General features: G+C 56.2%; 1 protein-coding gene across 2 annotated transcripts in view; it reads left to right on the top strand.

Moving 5' to 3' along the window:
* Nucleotides 1-15,530, top strand: part of LOC117651083 (facilitated trehalose transporter Tret1-like) — a 26,889-nt gene extending 11,359 nt beyond the window's left edge. Inside the window, exons 1-7 of one of the 2 annotated variants that reach the window (XM_034394827.1) lie at nt 990-1,128; nt 7,766-7,887; nt 9,738-10,012; nt 10,364-10,540; nt 11,246-11,458; nt 13,308-13,631; nt 14,024-15,530. In XM_034394827.1, the coding sequence (XP_034250718.1) occupies nt 7,782-7,887; nt 9,738-10,012; nt 10,364-10,540; nt 11,246-11,458; nt 13,308-13,631; nt 14,024-14,419 (1,491 nt within the window). In that variant the 5' untranslated portion in view covers nt 990-1,128; nt 7,766-7,781 and the 3' untranslated portion in view covers nt 14,420-15,530. Of the gene's footprint in view, nt 1-989; nt 1,129-7,765; nt 7,888-9,737; nt 10,013-10,363; nt 10,541-11,245; nt 11,459-13,307; nt 13,632-14,023 lie in introns of those variants that run through there. The other variant, XM_034394826.1, reaches the window with a different exon arrangement.

Below are 15,530 nucleotides of genomic sequence, written 5' to 3'. Positions count from 1 at the left end.
GACGCTCGTGTTAATCCTCACAACTAACATAGTGTAGGAATAATCAACTTTATCCTTGAGCCAACTGTAGTTTTTTAGTCGTTTCAACTTATAAATTCGTTCGAGCAGCAAACTTTTAGTCGTGAAAACTAAAATCTTCTTTGGACGCTTTTCAACTAACATGTTAGTTGTCACAACTAATCCTTTTTTTTCGTGTGTCCAGCACTGAGGGTGCGCGATCAGCGGGTGCGAGAGAGACGGCTCTCTGTCCGCAGCAGGCTGAGCACTGCCTTCGTCGCTCTGTCTCTCTCGCACTCACGGGACGTCCCGCACAGGTGCGAGAGAGACCGCGTCGAAAGCAGTGCTCGGAACCAGCCTGCAGGTGCCAGCGCTCCATGAGTGCGAGAGAGACGGCTCTCTGTCCGCAGGTGCATGGAACATGATCGGGCACTTGTGCGCCTCGATAAGCGTAATCCCAAGCTCGGCCGCGGTGCTCCCCACCACGGTGGCCCGCACTGCCCCGCACTGCCCCGCTAGCCTCGCTCGGTGCCGCGCGGACTTATTAGCCAGTGGTCGTCGCGGTGGCCGGCCGTGTGTACAGTGTGTCAGCCCCAGCACTTCGTCCAGTGTACTCCCAGCACTGCCCGGCTCTGCCCCCTGCGTAGCTCGCGTCAAGAGTACCGACCCCCAGGCAGACTGGCGCCGACTTCGGGTACCACTGGAGCCACCCCTGGAGCCATCCCTGGAGCCATCCCTGGAGCCATCCCTGGAGCCATCCCTGGAGCAGTCCCTGGAGCAGTCCCTGGAACCGCCGCTGGAATCGTCCCTGGAGCCATCCCTGGAGCGATCCCTGGAACCGTCCCTTGAGCCTTCCCAGGAGCGACTCCCGGATCAATACCTGGAGTGATGCACCCCGAGTCCCGCGCGTGTTGAACCCGACATCGATCGCCCAATCTGCGCACGCGTGGCGTGGCGTGGCGTGGCCTGACCCTCGTCGACCCGTCCCGAAGCTTGAGCTCGGAGCCCAGTCCCGGCCCGCAGCAGCCGCAGCAGCCGCAGCAGCCGGCAGCCCTTCGATCGACTCGCATCTCGTCCTTCCCGCACGCCGCTACCGGCAGACCGACCCCGCGAACCCTGACGGCAACGACGGTGAGTCGCGCGCGCTCCAGTCGCTGTATGGTGCGAGAGAGACGGCACACAGTGGGCCAGAAGACCGGTGGAGGCGGCAAAAACTCTAGACGCGTTTTGAGCTCCAGAGTCGCTAAATGGGACTCGAACCGAACGTGTGACCCCACCAATGGATTGCTCTCCGAACGAGGAAGCCATTGGTGGGGTCACACGTTCGGTTCGAGTCCTGTTTAGCTACTCTGGAGCTCAAAACGCTTCTCGAGTTCTGGCCGCCTCCACCGGTCTTCTGGCCCACCGTGCGGTACACTGATTCCAAGAGTGGGAGTGACTCCACCGTCAAACCAACCGTGGAGAACTCCAAACTTCCTGGTGCGGAGTAATTCTCCATTGGAAGTGTAGAGTTTGCAGTCCCCACACTTGAAGTGTGGAGTATCGTGTAGGTAGACGTAGAGAACTCCACATTTGAAGTTCGGAGACTGCAAACTTGCCAATTCCAAGTGCGGAGTGCGGAGGCTGGAGATTACACACCTCGGCATTTCAAGTGAGGAGTTCTCCACAAGGGTTTCACAGTGTGAGAGAGAATGATCCCTCCTCGGAATCAGCGAGGGAGTCAGCGCCTGACGGCCTCGCTCGAGGGATACCTCACTTGGAAAATACGTGTACACTGACTGGACTGAATTTACACTTTGTAAATCTTACGAAATGCGTTACAAAAATGCCGCAAATGGGGCAAATTTACGCGTTTGTGCCGGCTTTTTAAGTGACACAAGTGACAGTCTCACTTTTTGACTGCAGTCAGGGGTGTACACTGACTGGACGAAGTGACGCACCCCTCGGCATCGCTGCTGCAGTGTCCCCTAGGACCACCGCGGGCCGCCCTGGGACCGTGGCCTCGCGCAGGACGCAGGCACTCGAGGCCCCTATAGGCTGGCCTTGGCTAGCCTTGGCCGAGACGGCCTTGGCACCGACTAACAAGCCATTGTCGCCCTTTGGACATCAGTCTAGTAGTCTTTGGTCGGTGCGTCCGTGAGCGGCGTGAGCCCAGTCGGTCCTTTCGAATTCCCCGCCTCATGGCGAGGAGCAGCTTCAAAGCAGAAATGAATGAATGAATGAATGAATGAATGAATGAATGAATGAATGAATGAATGAATGAATGAATGAATGAATGAATGAATGAATGAATGAATGAATGAATGCGGGAATTCACGAATGAACAAATGAAATTGTGTCTGTTGTGGTGGTGATACAAGCAACTCAATTTTGTATTTTGGGAACCACTGGTGCTATCAGCAAACGTCTTACTTTTTCCAACGAACTTGCTTCTAACCAATTAACTGTTTTCTTATGAGCCCCTTCGCATTGTCACTCGATCTACTTATTGGAGTCGCTAGGAAATGATTGGAACCTAGAGTCAATTGGCAGTTTCAGTGCGGGCAACCGTGACAGTCCGTCCCATTTACGAGAACATCAACCGAACTCGATTAAGGCGGATTCCATTCCTGAGAGTGCATGCCTGTGTTCGATAACGGATAACGCACTTGAAGATGTTTGGTGGAGTAATCCACCGCGGCTTTGGACTGAGTGTGTTGTGATCGCGTATCGCCGCGCTGCTTGGCGCACGTACTACCGTCGGACCCTGCAGGGCCCTGACGAAGTCATGATGACGTCATTCTCGGCAGCCCCATTGCCAGGCTCAAAGTCCCGTTGCGTAATTATTTGGAGCGCTCTCTTCAGGTCAAATCGACCATAGCAACGTTCATTCTTTTATTTCATTTAAAAAAAAGTACAAACTATAAATAGTATGCTGCGATAAGGACTGCGAATCTCAACATTTTGCCCGTCTCTTGATGACAATGTCAAGGCTAATATGCCATACAACAAACCTGTCGAAGACATGGTTGCCGCGCCCATGCAACAAAAAAAAGAGCTTTTCCGGCAGTTTCTCTGCAAACTCTACAGTGTGCTCAGTACACTCTATTCGGCGTGTACGCATAAGCACACTGCTGCGAGAGTGTGCTTAGCTGAGTACACTGCAGCCAGAGTGTGCTTAGGTCAGTACAATATATGCAGCTGAGTACCCGTTCGTGGGAGTGTACTCGTGAGTACACGCTGACGAGGACATGGTTTGTCCTACACTTGCAGGCGTGGGACCCGTGGCATTGAACCACAGAGCTAGCATAGGCAGCAAGTGTTGGACAAGTTGTGTCTCACACTTGCAAGTGCGAGACTTCGTTGTCCCACACTTGCAAGCGTGAGACAAACGAGGCTCACACTTGTAAGCGTGAGACAAAATGTCCCACACCTACAAGTGTGAGACTGTCTCACACTTGGATTGGCAGTGAGTGTACTGAGTACACTGTTGAGTTTGCAGAGTTCTTATGAAATTGTGATAGTTTTCAAGAGATGAAACTGTCACTCACATTTTTTTCATAAGGTGGCAACGAATTTTTACAGTGCACTTTTCTCACGGCTTAGGTTTACTGCACGGATGCAGGAGGAACAATATAAATAGGATGTGAGGGGCGGGGGATCCTTTCTGTTTACTAGAGGAGCATCGCCATCGCTTAGCACTTCCGTGCGGCCGGCCAGCCAGGTGGGCTGCGTGCGAACCGCTGAATGTTGAGGCCACGCGCCGAGGTGCGACCAGCCTAGGCCAGCCCAGGCCAGCCCAGGCCAGCCTAGGTGCGGATGCAAAGTGTGCAGAGGGCCTCTGGCTCGGCCTCAGCAGACTGATTCCGAGAGTCGTTAGTTTCTGTCGCTCTGTCTCCCTCGTACTCATTGGGCGTCCCTGATAGATGCGAGAGAGACAGAGGGGCGAAAACGACTCTCGGAATCAGTCTGCTATGGGCAGCGGAGGGCAAGTAGCGAATTGGCAGAGTCGCATGCGACTCTCAGCCCCTCAGATTTCTTAGGGGTAGGTTGGGGAAGAAAAGTACAGTGTCAGAAAAGTGGAGCTGAACTCCCCCGGTGAACTTCTGAACTTTGCTCCACCCTTGAACCAACCACTTGAACTGAACATTAGAATCCTGAATGTGAAATCCCGGTCAAAGGATCCTTTGATTCGAATGTTGAGATCTCTACTGTAGGCCACACACTGGTAAAACAAAGGCATAAAAATTACGCCCTTAAGGGCATAAATACTCTTTTACGCCTTTGCAAGGGCATAATCGTTTTATGCCCTTAGGAAGGGCGTAAATGGAATAGGAATTTCAAGCAAAATTTTAATGCCCTTCCCAAAGGCATTAACGATTTATGCCCTTTAGGGGCATAATTTTTATGCCTTTGTTTTACCAGTGCAGGGGGTGTTATTTTCTTACCCTGTACTTTCCTCCCCACCTTCCGCCTACCTTCGGGAGCCACTCTGTTCCAAGTGAATCGTTTTGCAGCCCCCCCCCCCTCCTTGTCCTTTCATTTCGGTCCGCACCTGGCGGCAGCCTAGCGGATTGAGAGCGCCCCTCGCACAGTGGGCCAGACGACCGGTGCGGAGGCGGTCAAAACTGAAGACGCGTTTTGAGCTCCAGAGACGCAAAACAGAACTCGAACCGAACGTGTGACCCCACCAATGGATTCCTCGTTCGAAGAGCAATCCATTGGTGGGGTCACACGTTTGGTTCGAGTGCTGTTTAGCGACTCTGGAGCTCAAAACGCGTCTAGAGTTGCCGCCGCCACTGGTCTTCTGGCCTGCTTCTGGCCCACTGTGTCTGGTAAACTCTGGCGGCGCACGGCGTGAGGCTCTGGCGCCAACCTAGCCGTGTCTAGCCCTGGCCCTGCCTGGGCCGCGCGGGCAGCCAATGCCCACCAGCACCAATTGCGTGAACATGGCCGTGGCCCTGCCAGCACCGCGGCCGGCACGCCGCCCGGCGCTACGTGTCACGTGCCGCCTCGGCCGCGCCGCGCTCTGTCTCTCTCGCACGGCACGGGAAGCCGCATGAGTGCGAGAGAGACAGAGCGACGACGGCGGCGTGAGCAATGAGTCCCCGCCACTGTGCGTCCGTCCCGGTCCGTCCCCACGGCACACTGCTTTTGCTGCTTTTCCATTTCGCTTTCGCCGCGTGTGCACACTGTGCAGTGCAGTCCGGCCGAGCCTCGTAAGTACCGCGTAGGGCAGTGAGGCGGATTCAGAAGGACCGTTTCGTCGCCGCGTCTGTCTCTCTCGCACCCCTCCGCCACGCCCTGGGAGTGCGACAGAGACAGAGCGACGGGGCGATCGTGCAGAATCGTCTCGCTACTGGCAGCAGACTGATTCCGAGAGTCGTTCTCGTCGCTCTGTCTCTCTCGCACTCATGGGGCGTCCCGTATAGGTGGGGGAGAGACAGAGCGACCAACACGGACTCTCGGAATCAGTCTGCAGCCGGCACAAGGAGAGCTGTGTGAGAGTGGCAGTCCGCAAAGTCTCTGTTGCACTCGCACCGCCTCGCACGCTCCGACGCGAAGCGGGCACTCTGCACCCCTGTCGGACCGTTTTTGGCCCTCTCACTTGGATCTTAATCGTCTCTTCGGTGATCCAATTTAAATAAAAAGTGGCAGCCATTCCAACGATTAATCTTTCACTCGGAATCGCAGTTGATTTTTGTTGATTCATGGTTCGCGCGACGGAAAACGCCATCGAGATAAGGCTGTAGTACCTCGTAACGCTGATTAACGTGCCATTTATGCTGTCATTGACGAGATCCGAACCCCGCCCCCCTGCTTTGCTCGGACTCTTGCTTTGCTACCCTGGACCGGCACGGCAGGCACGGCTGTGGCTGCGCCGAGGGCACCCTGACCACCCCACTGTGAAACCAAGTGTGGGGAACTGCTCACTTAAAATGCAAAGGAGTGGAATTTTCAGTTTCCACGTTTGCGCCTTGCCTAGAGATAGGGGCTCTGTGAGCTGCTCCGCCCTTGAAGGGTTGCAAAGTGCAAAGTTTGGCAAGTGTGAAGTCCTCCACACTTGCTTTCTCAGTATACCTGCTCCTTGCCGTCCACTGTACTGGAAGCTTTCCTCCACTTGAGAGTTTGCGGAATGGAAAGCAATCGAACGGTCCCCGTCTCCGCGGTTCACAACCCTCGATCCTCGACACCTCGACAACAGCGCCTTGCACCGGCTGCACCGCACAGTGGGCCAGAAGACAGGTGGAGGCGGCCAAAACTCTAGACGCGTTTTGAGCTCCAGAGTCGCTAGGAGGGATTCGAGCCGAACGTGTGACCCCACCAATGGATTGCTCTCCGAACGAGGAATCCATTGGTGGGGTCACACGATCGGTTCGAGTCCCGTTTAGCGACTCTGGGGCTCAAAACGCGTTCAGAGTTTTGGCCGTCTCTATCGGTCTTCTGGCCCACTGTGCACCGCCTGATGCAGACTGATTCCGAGAGCCGTTTTCGTCGCTCTGTCTCTCTCACACCTTTGCCGAACGCCCCAGGAGTGCGAGGGAGACAGAGCCACAAAATCGACTCTCGGAATCAGTCTGCAGATAAAGCGGCGCTGCACAATGCGGGGCCATTCGGACCTGGGGGAAAGGGGGGGGGGGGAATTAGAAACAATCGAGTAGAACACGTTTTACTCATTTTTGCCCGCCTACCTGCTAGGCTTTCCCACCGCCTTGAACTTGAGAGGCCAGACCACAAATTGGATCGGCGGATTCTGGAAGGAAAAGAGGAGGAGAGGAGAGGGGGAGTGCGCGGTGCGCGGTGCGGCGCGGTGGCGACTCCCTATCAAGTAACGAGCGAGGCGGATGTCGCGTCGCCTGTCGATGGCCATGGCCGGCCATGGCAGTGTGCCGTACGGTGGCATCGTCTTGGCATACCGGGCGGAGGCAGTAGACTCATTCCGAGAGCCGTCTTCGTCGCTCTGTCTCTCTCGCACCTTCACGCGACGCCCCATGAGTGCGAGAGAGACAGAGCGACGAAAACGACTCGGAGTCCGTCTGCAGAGTGGGCAGGATGGGCAGAGGGCGGAGGAATGTCGCCGGCTGCCAGAGACACTCGTCCAGTTTTTCTTTCCGCGTCCATCGGTCGGTCGGAATAGATTCTAGTCGCGGGCTCTAGACAGCTTTAAGGAGCAGCCACCCAAACCCAAGGCCGAGCCACGCCGCGCGACGCCGGGCGAGGCGACGCGATGGCTTTATTTATTGACGGGACGCGGGCGAAGCAGCGAAGCCAAGCGGGCACTCCCTGTTCATTTAGTTTGTGGAACGGCGGACTGATTCCGAGAGTCGTTTTCGTCGCTCTGTCTCTCTCGCACTCTTGGGGCGTCCCGTATAGGTGCGAGAGAGACAGAGCGACAGAGCGACAGAGCGACGAAAACGACTCTCGGAAGGAATCAGTCCGCAGCGACGACCAGCGGCGTCGGTGGCGTTCAGATCCAGAGACGCTGTTAACGCCCCCCCCCCCAGCCGGATGCTCAGGTGATCGACTCCACTGCGAATCCGACTCCCGAGAGGATAATCCGGCGATAAGCCAATCGCGCCGACGAGCAAACAACAAAGATCAACGCGACCTTCCATGGCTAAAAAAATATTAAAAACTAGTGTACGATGATAACTCCGCGAGCAGGGGAAAGGCGAAAGAAGTATGAGGAGATAGCAACACCCTACCCGGCGTTATCAACCGGCAGCAACGACAGCATCAACGACAAGAGTCGAAGTTTTCAATAAAGGAGTGCCCTTGTGTGTTTCAGTCCCCTGACCACAGCCATGGAGGACGTGAACAACAAGACCGCCGCGGCCGCCCTGGGCGCCAACGCCTCGGGGGGCGTGGAGGGCGGTAGGAAGCTGTTCCAGTACCTCGGCGCCATGGCGGGTGAGTCCTCCGGGCACTCCATCACACAGTGGACCAGCCAGAAGACCGTTGCAGGCGGCCCAAATTCTAAACGCGTTTTGAGCGCCAGAGTCGCTAAATCGACGGCCCCTATTCAAAAGATCTTATCTGGGCGCTCCTATTCAAAAAATAACAGGAAAAGTAGCGATATACATCGGCAACTTTGGCCCGTCCCGTACATTGAGAAACGTACGAATTTCGCCTATGCTTGACCCTGACGGGAATTAAACCTGAGTCTGGGGTTAAAATAAATGTCGTTTTCGTCATCAGCACCCTCAAAAACATCAGAAACAATGCAAAAACTCGAAAAAAAGAATGTTCAAAAAATACCCCGCTGGGATTTGAACCCGGGTCCGAACTTCTCCGATTCACTCGAAACTGGCACCATTGTTTTTTTCCCGTCGCCCCGATTCCAAAAATACCCCTACATGCCCTCCTAGCTGCATCCGTTGCCGGGATCCTCCTCGACCCCATGAAGACCATGATGCACCTGCAGCAGCGCCCCCGGGGCTCGGATCGGATTTGCTGCCACCGGGCGGTTCTTAGGGTCACCCAAGGAGGCTGCATACCAAATTTGGTCAAGATCGGACCACGGGAAGTCCTCGGACGGACGAACGGACGAACGAACGGACGCACAGCAGGGATCATACTATATGCCCGTCCCTCCGTCATTTTTTTACAAAAAATAAACGGGACGGGCCAAAAATCTTATCTGTAACGCACGCGAATTTCACTAAGTTTGACCTTTTGGTACGGAGAAGAGGGTAAGCGGAACATATTTCTACACGCACTATCAATTTCTTCGATCTTCAAGTTTGTGTAACTACAATCCCAAATTATTTTGATTTGTAGCTGCCTCAAATGATCAAACTTGGTGAAATTCGCTTGCTTTGCAGATAAGATTCTTTGAATAGGAGCGTCCAGATAAGATCTTTTGAATAGGATCCCTCGAAATGGGACTCGAACCGAACGCGTGACCCCACCAATGGATTGCTCTCCGAACGAGGAATCCATTGGTGGGGTCATACGTTCGGTTCGAGTCCTGTTCAACGACTCTGCACCTCAAAACGCGTGTAGAATTTTGCCCGCCTGCACCGGTCTTCTAGCAAATCCACTGTGCATTATCGCCGCCAGACAGCCAGCTCACTGTAAATGTTCATTTTGCACACTTATATAGCCTACAAAGGCATACTTGCAAGCACACTGTGAAACCAAGCGTGCAGAGCCGCGCCACAGTGGAGGAGTGGAATTTGCAGTCTCAGAGTCTCCTTCTTGGAGGTGCAAAGTTTGCAAGTCTCCACGTTTGTGCCACGCCGAGAGGCTCTGTGAGCTACCCCACACTTCAAGTGTGGAGACAGTAAACTCCACACTTCAAAGTGTGCAGAATCACTCCGCAACAGGAATTGTGGAGTTCTCCTCACTTGGTTTGACCGAGAGCTCACACTAACTCTCAAGTACTTGGTACACACCAACCTTTACAAATACATACTTGCAAGTTCATACCACACAAGTGCATGCTTAGCAAAGTGCGCCCTTGAGCGCGGCGTGTGCATTGTGGGCGCCACACCACCGTGACGGCCTCGGTGACGGACTCGGTGACGGCCTCGGTGACGGCCTCGGTGACGGCCTCGGTGACGGCCTCGGTGACGGCCTCGGTGACGGCCTCGGTGACGGCCTCGGTGACGGCCTCGGTGACGGCCTCGGTGACGGCCTCGGTGACGGCCTCGGTGACGGCCTCGGTGACGGCCTCGGTGACGGCCTCGGTGACGGCCTCGGTGACGGCCTCGGTGACGGCCTCGGTGACGGCCTCGTTGACGGCCTGGGTGTTGCAGCGTGCCTGTTCGCGGTGTGCATGGGCACCACCATGGGCTGGACCTCTGCGGCGGAGCGCATCGTGTGCGCGGCCATCAACTGCACGGAGGGCGACCAGGCCCTGTACATCAGCAAGGGCGACTACTCGTGGGTGGGCGCCGCCATGCCGCTGGGCGCCACCATCGCCGCCCTGCCCGCCGGCCCCGCCATCACGCGCTGGGGCCGCAAGAACATGCTGCTGTTCCTCAGCCCCGTCACCTTCCTCTTCTGGCTGCTCATCATCTTCGCCCGGGCGGTGAGTGAGAGACAGCGCAGCGTCACAGCTGTGCGATGCACAGTGGGCCAGAAGACCGGTGGAGGCGGCCAAAATCGTGGACGCGTTTTGAGCTCTAGAGTCCGCTAAATGGGACCCGAACCGAACGTGTGACCCCACCAATGGATTCCTTGCTCGGAGAGCAATCCATTGGTGGGGTCACACGTTTGGTGCGAGGCCCATTTAGCGACTCTGGAGCTCTGCACGCGTCCGGGATTTTGGCCGCCTCCATCAGTCTTCTGGCCCACTGTGCGATGTGCCCCAGGGCCCCGGCCGCGGCGCGCTGAACCCTTAGCACTTGTACTCACCCACGTACCCTGCTTGCCGTTGCAGTCCTGGATGATGATTCTGGCGCGCTTCGTGATCGGCGCCTCCATCGGCACCATCTCCATGATCGCGCCACTGTACACCAGCGAGATCGCCCACCCGTCCGTGCGCGGCACCCTGGGCGGCTTCTTCCAGTTCCTGCACACGTGCGGCGTGCTGGGGGCCTACTGCCTCGGCGCGGTGGTGAGTCTCTCTCTCTTCCTCCAGCACCGAGCCACCTCACTCAAAAGGATCGTTTCGTCGCTCTGTCTCTCTTGCATATGTGCAAGGTCGGTTCATCCGTCCTGTGTTTGGGTAGGTTCGGGTAGGTTGGCCACGTACAGGCCAGAAGACCGGTGGAAGCGCGCAAAACTCTAGACGCGTTTTGAGCTCCAGAGTCGCTGGACAGGCCTCGAACCGAACGTGTGACCCTACCAATGGATTCCTCGTTCGGAGAGCAATCCATAAGTGGGGTCACACGTTAGGTCCGAGTTCCATTTGGTGACTCTGGAGCTCAAAACGCGTCCAGAGTTTTGGCCGCATCCACCCCACCGGTCTTCTGGCCCACTGTGCCTCGAAGGCTTTACCTCATGCCGAGGCTTTGACTAAGGAAGCTGGCCCCTGGGGGCTGCAGCAAGAGAGAAAGCAAACTGGTATATCGCCGCTCTGCGTCCCGTATATGTGCGAGGGAGACAGGGCGACGAAAACGACTCTCGGAATCGACAAAACGATCATGCGGAATCGGGCGGCTGGCCGCCGGAAGCCTCACGACGGCGTCGAGTCCACCAACCACCCCATCCACCCCGCTCCCGCTGCCACTCTCTTTCTCTCTCTGCCTTGCGTTTGGAAGCGTCCCTCTCATTGTCTCTCTCTCTCTCTCTCTTGCTGCGCGCTGCGCTGCGGGTGCAGATCGCGGACCTGGTGTGGATCAGCACCATCTGCGCGTGCGTGCCGCTGCTGGCCGGCGTCTGCTTCTTCTTCTTCCCCGAGACGCCGTCCTGGCTGCTGCAGCAGAACCGCGAGGACGACGCGCGCCGCTCGCTCATCCGCTTCCGCGGCGACGACTACCCGGAGGCCCTGCTGCAGGAGGAGCTGGACAGCATCAAGAGGTCCATCAAGGAGGTGGGTGCACTGTGAAGCCAAGCGTGGCACAGTGGGCCAGAAACCGGCGGAGGCGGCCGAAATTCGAGACGCGTTTTGAGCTCCTAGTTGAGTCACTAAGCAGGACTCGAACCGAACGTGTGACCCCACCAATGGATTCCTCGTCCTGAGAGCAATCCATTGGTGGGGTCACACGGTCGGTTCGAGTCCCATTTATCGACTCTGAAGCTCAAAACGCATCTCGAATTTTGGCCGCCTCCGCCGGTTTCTGGCCCACTGTGCGTGGAGGAGAACGCCGCACTCGAGTGTGGAATCTGCACACATTGGGCCAAAAGATCGGTGGAGGCGGAAAAAATTCTAGACGCGTTTCGAGCTCCAGAGTCGCTAAATAGGACTCGAACCGAGCGTGTGACCCCATCAATGGCTTCACTGTAAAAAATTTTGACACGAAATTTCGTGTTGTGGCTAGTGAAACGCCCCTTCTTAGTTATACTTCTAATGAATTTCGTGTGCCAGTGGCAATGAAATCTCGTTCGCCATGGCACACGAAATTTTGTTGGCCACTGGCGATCAGAAGGCTTCTTCCTACGCCAAATGGCAATTTTTGAGTCGTGGCGCTGGCAAGGATACTCGGAAACCCAAATATTGTGAACTTTCTAGTTGTGGCGAGGAGAATTCGTCTGGGGCCGATGAAAAAAGCGGCACGAGCGGTCGGCATAGAACCCGAAACTTCAACTTGGATGTCTTGTGCCCTGACCCCTCGGCCACCGCACCGCTGCTTGGCAGAGCGCTCGACGGAGCTTCATCATGGACTCGCGAGGACTAGTCTGGCCACCACCAGGTGCGGCGAAGCAAAGCATCCTTCCCTTAGCCACGACTTGAAATTTCATAACTGTCGTCAGGGTAGGATGCCTTTTCAGTGCCACACCTATGATTTTTCTTCGCCAAGGGGCTGTTAAATTTAAAGTCGTGGCTGAGGGAAGCATCGTTTTGTTAGCCAAGCGGTAAATTTCACGTTTCGAACTTGGAATTTCATAAGCCACTGGCACTATAAATTCACTGTCGCGGTTTGGAAAGTGACCTTTCCATAGCCAGTGGCGCTTTAAACACACTTTCGTGTCTGGCTAAGAAAATTCAAGAAGCCATTGGCTACATAAATTTAATGGTATTTTTTACAGTGTTGCTCTCCGTACGAGGAATCCATTGGTGGGGTCACAAGCTCGGTTAAGCGACTCTGGAGCTCAAAACGCATCTAGAATTTTTGCCGCCTCCACCGGTCTTCTGGCCCACTGTGCTGAAGTCTCCGCACTTGGAAGTGCGGTCTCCACACTTCAGGTGTGTCGTTCTCCACGTTTGCACCATGCCAAGAGATAGAGGCTCTATGAGCTGCTACCCGAAGTGTGGAGACTGCAAGCTCCGGCACTTTCTGCCTACACTGCAAACCTAACTGTCTACTTAGTACACACTTACAAATGCGTGCTTGCAAGTACACACTTACAAACGCATGCTTGGCCAAGTACACACTTACAATGCATGCTTGCAAGTACACACTTACAAACCCTGCTTGACGCCGTATAACTCCATGCGTCAAGCATGCGTTTGTAAGTGTGTACTTGCAAGCATGCATTTGTAAGTGTGTACTTGGCCAAGCATGCGTTTGTAAGTGTGTACTTGCAAGCACGCATTTGTAAGTGTGTACTAAGTAGACAGCTAGGTTTGCAGTGTACTGACAGGGGCGGGCACAGTGTGGCTATTTGCCTACTTTTCAGGTGGCTATCTAGGGTCCGGGGTCGGTTCATTGAATAGTCCCCCTGCCCCCGCACTGGTTCCACACCTGTTTCCTAAAAAACACCCACCGTTCGTTTTGCAGTCCCGCGAGAACCAGAAGACCCTGAGGGAGGCGTTCTCGACCAAGGCGGCCAAGCGCGGCCTGATGCTGTCCATGGTGCTGATGCTGATCCAGCAGATGAGCGGTGTGAGCGCCGTGGTGTTCTACGCCAGCTCCATCTTCGAGGCGGCCGGCTCGTCGCTCAGCAAGGACCAGTCCAGCATCGTGGTGGGCGTGTGCCTGGCGGGCGCCACGCTGTGCTCGCTCTTCCTCGTCGACAGGCTGGGCAGGCGCGTGCTGCTGCTGGGCTCCGGGGCCGCCTGCTTCGTCTGCAACGTCGTGCTGGGCATCTACCTGCTGCTGCTGGTGAGTCGTACGAGTCGCAGGGGCGGATCCAGGGATCAGAGGGGACGGGAGGCGCACAGTGGGCCAGAAGACCGGCGAAGGCGGCCAAAATTTTAGACGCGCTTTGAGCTCCAGAGTCGCTAAACAGGACTCGAGCGGAGCGTGTGACCCCACTAATGGATTCCTCGTTTGGAGAGCAATCCATTGGTGGGGTCACACGATCGGTTCGAGTCCCGTTTAGCGACTCTGGAGCTCAAAACGCGTATAGAATTTTGGCTGCCTCCGTCGGTCTTCTGGCACACAGCGGGATTTGCCCTCTAACAGGGGCAACGTGCGAGTACATTCACTCAAGGAAGAATCCTGTACCACCAGTCTAAGTTTCGGTCTTGCTCTCTGCGTGCCGCTGCGTGCAGGCCCAGGCGAAGGATGACGGCCACCCCGAGTCCATGACGCCCTACGGCATCATCCCCGTGCTCACCATGAGCGTCTTCATGGTGACCTTCTCGCTGGGCTACGGCCCCATCCCGTGGTCCTACATGGCCGAGGTGTTCCCCGTGGACATCCGCAGCCCCGCCATGTCCATCGCCACGGTCACCAACTGGAGCTTGGCGTTCCTGGTGACGGTGGCGTACGAGCCGCTGTCCAACGCGGTGCACGACTACACCACGTTCTGGATCTTCGCCGTCATCGTGCTGGCCGGCTCCGTGGTGGTGGCGCTGTTCCTGGTGGAGACCAAGGGCAAGTCGGAGCAGGAGATCCAGGAGGCGCTGAGCGGGGCGCGGCCCGGCAGCGCGCGCAACAACGTCTAGCGCGCCCAGCAGAGTGATCTCTCTCTAGCATCCTGACGGAGTGCCCCATGAGTGCGAGAGAGAGAGAGTTCTCACTCGGAATTAGTCTGCTGCGACACGACGTCCAGCGCGTCCAGCGACACCACGGTGTCCAGCGACGCGTGACAACGACAAGGGCCTCGTGGAGCTGGAGCGAGCTGGAGACTGGAGCGGTCTGGCCGAGTGCACTCGGCGGTGGGAGAGCCGATCGTCAGATTGACAGCCAGGACTAGAGCCGCCTACAGCCCGGCAAGGTAGGCCACCGCCTCCACGCCGGTGTGTTGCAGCCTTGCAGGCTGGTTGTTTGCCTACCTGGCAGGCGCTACACTGCCGGCGAGCGGTGCACGAGGCTGGGAGTGCATCCCGTCCCCTGCCGCTAGACTTGAACGCGCAACGCGCGAAGAACAGCCGTCGCTCCTCTCTGGCGTGCTTGCCTCAAACTTGGGGCTAGAAACGGCAAAGAGGAAAAAGGAGCGCGGTGGCCGCGTCGGTTTCGATTCGCACAGCTCGGCCTGTGGCTGCCGCTCCAGACTGGTTCCCAGGGTTTTTTTCGTCGCTCTGCCTCTCTCGCACCATGAGTGCTAGAGAGACAGAGCGATGAAAACGAATCTCGGAATTAGTGTGCTGCTGCCCCCGGCCTGCAGCCCAGACAGACACTGAGAGGATCTTGAACGGGCAGAGGGCCAACAACAGTGCCCTCCGGACAAGTACTGGAACGGCTAAGTGAACACTGAACGCTGGCCCGACGAGAGTCGGAAGGAAGGAACCCGAACTGGGAATTGAGGCAGGCAGCGCGGCAAGTGCGCCTGCACCGCCTGCACTGTGAAAATGAACCCTCAACCAGGGCCCCCCTCTCCTAGTGCTGCTCCTGGTGGCCCGGAGACCCCGCCCCCAGCGAGGGCTGTCACTGCCTGCAACATCCTTCCCCTCGTGCCCTACAAGCCTCCCTTTAGAAACCTGTATTTATCTTACTTACCTGTGAATGTGTGTATGTGATCATGTGTAAATATATGTATTTTATTTAAGATGACTCCATCTGTTGTAAGAAGCAAGCAAATGGACACATTAAATATTTTTCACTTTTGAAAAGAAA

This window comes from Thrips palmi, unplaced genomic scaffold (genome assembly GCF_012932325.1).
Source record: "Thrips palmi isolate BJ-2018 unplaced genomic scaffold, TpBJ-2018v1 HiC_scaffold_5, whole genome shotgun sequence".
NCBI lineage: Eukaryota > Metazoa > Arthropoda > Insecta > Thysanoptera > Thripidae > Thrips > Thrips palmi.
Note: the sequence above shows the minus strand (reverse complement) of the source record. Positions and strands in the feature narration are given on the sequence as shown.